We start from the raw sequence: 4,935 nt of genomic DNA, 5'->3' as shown, positions 1-4,935 counted from the left end.
GTACCTAAACTGAAGTACTCGTACTTGTACTCTGTCTTGAAAAAACTGGTATCGGGACACCCCTAAAATAAATATAGGGGTTCAACAATCCAGTGCTTTAGGATCAACGCACACTTGTATGGAACAATACAGATTTTTAACACTTATTTCATCAGCTGRTCTTCTGAAGATGCTCTGTGTTATAGGATCAGTGGATCTGTGTTCTACTAATCCACCTAGGCTGCACTGTGGAGCACAGATCCACTGAGAAACTTGCTGTTTCAGCAACATTTAATTTAAAAACTACTTTTGAGGTTAAACAAATGCTCAGAATTAATTTCAATAAATTACAAGTTAAGAAGGGCATGGATATTTCTCTTTTTTGTATTGAAAAATAAAAAATCGAACTGGATCGTTGGTGTGTGTACACTTTTTTGTCCTGTAGAGGGTTTTTTTTTTGGTAATTTGTTGATATTTTGGTGTTTGTTTTCTTGTAGAGTAACGAAGTTGGCGGCAGTGTGAATATGGAGAAAGAGGGACTGAAGCGGAGTCTTGATCTGCTGGAGTCCAAGTCGGTACAACTGGACTACATTGTGACAAACAAACATCTTCAAGTACAGAAGCATCTGAGCGAGAGAGAAGTGACGCACTATTATGACGTTTGGAATGTGGTAAAAGGTATGAACTTCATTTTCTGTTSAGCAGTTGAACTGGATAAATTTATTGTATTTTTGGTCAAATAATTTCATAACCTACAGCAAATCACAGGACCTCCCCGAAAAATGTAATAACAGCTGAGTTTGAATGACTGACAAAAGTGTAAACATGCTTGTTTTCTAGTCTTGTCAAAGAAAATGGAACGTTTGGCCAAACAAAAGGATTGCAAGATGTTAAAGAAATGGGTGCCTGGAATAAAAAGCCACATGTACTGGACCGCGTATTCATCTACAACTGGACCAGAGAAAGTGGCCAAGTGGAAGTCTGTGGTGAACCATATACAGAATGTCCACGAGCACGATGATCCTTTGTTCCCAAAATGTCTTCATCCAATCAGAGCATCCACGGATCCAAATAAGTGGTTCAAACCAGGTTTGTAGACGGACGAGTTCGATAAATATTACAAATTAAAAGTTGCAGTTTTATTTATTTACTCAGTTCTTTTTCTTTTTTTTCCAGGCACTGTGGCCTTGCATAGAATTGAGAAAATGCTCCTCAACAGAAAGATCCTGAAAGATGTTTACAAACTGAGCTCTAACCAACACACATCATCATTCGAGTCATTCCACAGCCTGATTCGGCGCTTTACACCCAAGAATATGACTTTCCCGTTCATCGGAAGGCTGTGCCGGTATGTTTCTTTAGTGTGCTCTCCCATAATTAATTTTTACCCAGTTGTAGCTGCTAATCCTGTTTTGTCATGTCTATTTATCTGTTTTACAGACTGTATCTGGCTGCTATGCACCACAATGAAAACTCAAAACCAGAGCAGGCTGCTGCAAATGGGAAACACATGTTGAAATTACTGTTTCCAAAGTCATCAAAGGGACGTGCTACTGCAAGACGCATCAAAACAAACGCCACATATGGTAAATAACAATTTATTAACAACACTTTACCAAAAACACAACACTATTTTGTAATTGTAACTATTTATAATTTAACAGGATACCGGAGTGACCTGATGCGTCTGGTTTTCAACACGGTAGTTGTTGACCCACTGAAGTWTCAGACGGAGCTGCAGAAGGTGTCTGCCCCCCCGAACCTCTGTCATGTCATGTCTGACATGCCTGCAATGGAGGATGACCCAGACAACAACATTTAATCCTGTGATGCCTGGAAGTCAACAGRCCTGAAGTCAACAGGGATCTGTGAATTCCTGACGAGTCCGCAGAACAGAACACGACAGCATTACAACCATTAGTCTGGCTCCAAGGAATTCTCAGTACCAACTAACAAATCTGAAACATCTGGAATTATAAGAAATTGTAAATATTACTACTAATTTGTTTGTACTAGTTTGTGTATTTTAAAACTTTTGTTTGTTTCTATTTTTGAATACTTRCACTTCTTCTCTGGACAGGTCCATAATCTGCTCTGTTTATATTTGTTGATATTTGTAGGACATGGATTCAAACAGTTCACACAATGGAACAAATTTCTAGATGATTTATGGCTAAAACTCTTGTTTGAGTCAATTTTGAAAGATGTTTAACATTTTATATATCAAAGAAGAAGGGCTGTGGGATCTTGCAGAAAACCTTTTTAACTTTGGCTGTCATAGAGACACCTGTGAGAATAAAATTTGCTTTACAAATAATTTCATTGCAAAACATGTTTTAAAAATGGTTTTCCTAGGTTGGGACCAGGATTTTGAGGGCATTTCTGACTATTGCTTAGTCACAAAATTTGCTAGTATTTAATCCCTTTGTAATAATTATTTGAAGGCTCTGATGTTTAAGGTATTTCAGCTTTTTTTTTTTGGTATAAAAAGCTGAAATACCAAAATTCATTAGCACCCCTCACATGAACGAGCTGAATGTACTGATATCTCACTGATATATGAATTGTTGAAATACCACAAAAATTGTGGAACGAGTTAGATGCCAAAAATGTAGGGAAGAAAAAATGATCTCAATGTTTATCAACTTTCCACAGGATCCCCACTTCAAAATGGCCGAAATATCCCTTTAAACACTTTTKGCAGTATACCTGAACCGTTGCCTAAAATATTACCTAAATTAATATATTTTGCAAAATACAAACATCCTGGAGTATGTTTTATTGTTTTAATATTTTTTAAGATAAGATAAGAGCCGTGCATGTTTGATATTTTATTTTCTCTGCGTCACGCGCGCCTTTCCGCCGCGTCACGTGACCCAGTCAGGAAGTGTTCCTTGATTTCCTACGGCGCACAACAACAACAACAGTCTGTTGTGAAAAGTTTGGATATTTGTTCGTTTTATCGGTGTAGAAACATGTCGGACTTATTGCTAAAAATAAAAAATCGAATAGGTGAACAGAAGAAGAAGGAGAGTTTGAGTCAGAGCGACATGCAGAAGTTTGGTTTAACAGGTACGAAAAGTTACAGCAGCAGATTCATTCATTCATTCATTCATTCATTCATTCATTCATTCATTCATTCATTCATTCATTCATTCATTCATAGTGAATAAGTGACGCTAACTGCGGAACTTCTATCTTTCACGCACACGTGGTTAAGAGAGTTCTGTAAACGTGTGTTTGTTTACGCTGAAGTGAGTTAAGCTGCAGCTTGTTTCCTCCACAGGGATTCAGCTGAGGAGGTACCAGCTGGACGGGGTCCAGTGGCTCGCTCAGTGCCTGCAGAACCAGCACGGCTGCATTTTAGGAGATGAGATGGGTTTGGGCAAAACCTGCCAGGTGTGTGTGACCGATCAACCGAGAAATTCAAGCAAATTCAGGCCTCCGTTTTAAAACAGCTACAAGTATTTTTAACAAGTGTTGTGTACAAGTAAACATGCTGTACATGTTACTGCTGCTGGAGGAAGCTGCTGTTTAACATGAACCTCTTCCTCAGTAAAACATAGTAAACCAGTCTTCAGGAAAAAGCTTTGTAAATTAWTAAAGAGGACATATCCTGCAAAATCCACTTTTTAGCTGTTAAATACATTTTTTGTGTATTTGGAGTCTCTGAGTGCAGAAAAGTTTAATTTAGTTTCTCCTGGTGCTGCAAAAAATGTCATTATATTCTGTTTGGGTCAGCCCGTTTAGTTTTCTCTATTTTSTATGACATTTTCTCTGTWAAGTCAAATAATCTGCGATGGAGTTACTATAAGGTCTGGATTACAGACTACAATTTCCTCATCTTAATTCTCTTGTTCTGGGTCAGACTCTGGCTCCAACATGTAAGGTTGGACGGACAAGTCTTTWGTTGTTCACAKCTTCTAATTAATTTGTAAATAAAACATTTCTGCGCAGCTAGATAATCGTATCCTKCTATTAAGSTATAAAAATGGCCAAACGGGGTGTRGTGAATGGTGATCATTGAGAGTCTTGGTCTCAGGTGTCTCGGGGGTCTCTCAGTGTTCTCCTTCTTGCTCAGTGACTCAGTTTGTGAGGACGACCTGCTCTTGGTAGATTTACACATGTTCCATATTCCTTCCATTTCACTTTTATAGATTTAGTTGTCCTCTTTGGGATGTTTAGGACTTTAAAAATTACCATAATTGATTTATGACAAAAAAACAAGCACTTTTTAAWGGCTGTGTGTATATTTAACATTGTCCACTTGGTGGTTTGTCCTGCAGACGATCTCTCTGCTGCTCTACATGTCAGAAGCTGTGGGGAAGAAAGGTCCATTTTTGGTTCTGAGCCCGCTCTCTGTCCTGGAGAACTGGAGGAAGGAGCTGGAATGGTATTATGGCATTCACATGTTAGTTTGTGGACTTTTTCTGCATCTTTTTCAACCCGTTCWCACTGAGTTGATGTAACCTGGTTGCAGCTTGGCCCCCTCTCTGACTGTGCTGTGCTACAAAGGAGACAAAGAGCGACGGGCCGAGATTCAGAGGGAAACAAACACAGAAGACTTTCATGTTCTGCTCACCACCTATGAGGTCAGTGGCTGCTCAATGAAAGCACAATAACCTAAAATTATGTTCAATTTAAAAAGTAAACCAAATGTATTTTTTTTACTTGCAGCTGTGTCTCAAAGATGCTTCGTTCTTAAAAAGGTAAGCAGGACTTTAGGTCTCTGATAATTTTTTGCAATGACAGTAAAAAGAGACACCAATCAATCACATTCTGCTCTGATATTCTGCAGGTTTTAGGAAAAAAAAATTTTTTTTATAAACAGACAGCTTCTAATGCATGCCTGTGCATTTCATATGTTATATTCTAGTGATGGGATGATGATACCTCAAGGAGTGTATTGACACACTACACAAACTGTGTCGGCTCTGTATTGATACTGTGTTGGTC

General features: G+C 38.4%; 2 protein-coding genes across 2 annotated transcripts in view; both read left to right on the top strand.

Moving 5' to 3' along the window:
* LOC106536603 (uncharacterized) overlaps window positions 1-2,296 on the top strand; it is an 11,379-nt gene extending 9,083 nt beyond the window's left edge. The window contains exons 7-11 of the mRNA XM_014033913.1: window positions 477-657; window positions 820-1,068; window positions 1,156-1,327; window positions 1,420-1,565; window positions 1,644-2,296. Coding sequence (XP_013889367.1) covers window positions 477-657; window positions 820-1,068; window positions 1,156-1,327; window positions 1,420-1,565; window positions 1,644-1,801 — 906 coding nt within the window. The 3' untranslated portion in view covers window positions 1,802-2,296. The remainder of the gene's footprint in view (window positions 1-476; window positions 658-819; window positions 1,069-1,155; window positions 1,328-1,419; window positions 1,566-1,643) is intronic.
* A 570-nt stretch (window positions 2,297-2,866) lies between these two features.
* The window catches only part of LOC106536602 (chromodomain-helicase-DNA-binding protein 1-like), a gene marked incomplete in the record, with an annotated part of 19,148 nt that continues 17,079 nt past the window's right edge, over window positions 2,867-4,935 (top strand). The window contains 5 exon segments of the mRNA XM_014033912.1: window positions 2,867-3,051; window positions 3,266-3,378; window positions 4,266-4,372; window positions 4,460-4,571; window positions 4,657-4,688. Of these exon segments, the coding sequence (XP_013889366.1) occupies window positions 2,955-3,051; window positions 3,266-3,378; window positions 4,266-4,372; window positions 4,460-4,571; window positions 4,657-4,688 (461 nt within the window).

The sequence above is a fragment of the Austrofundulus limnaeus genome, unplaced genomic scaffold, assembly GCF_001266775.1.
Source record: "Austrofundulus limnaeus strain Quisiro unplaced genomic scaffold, Austrofundulus_limnaeus-1.0 Scaffold1892, whole genome shotgun sequence".
NCBI lineage: Eukaryota > Metazoa > Chordata > Actinopteri > Cyprinodontiformes > Rivulidae > Austrofundulus > Austrofundulus limnaeus.
The sequence above is the reverse complement of the archived record's forward strand: the minus strand, read 5'-3'. Positions and strand labels throughout refer to the sequence as shown.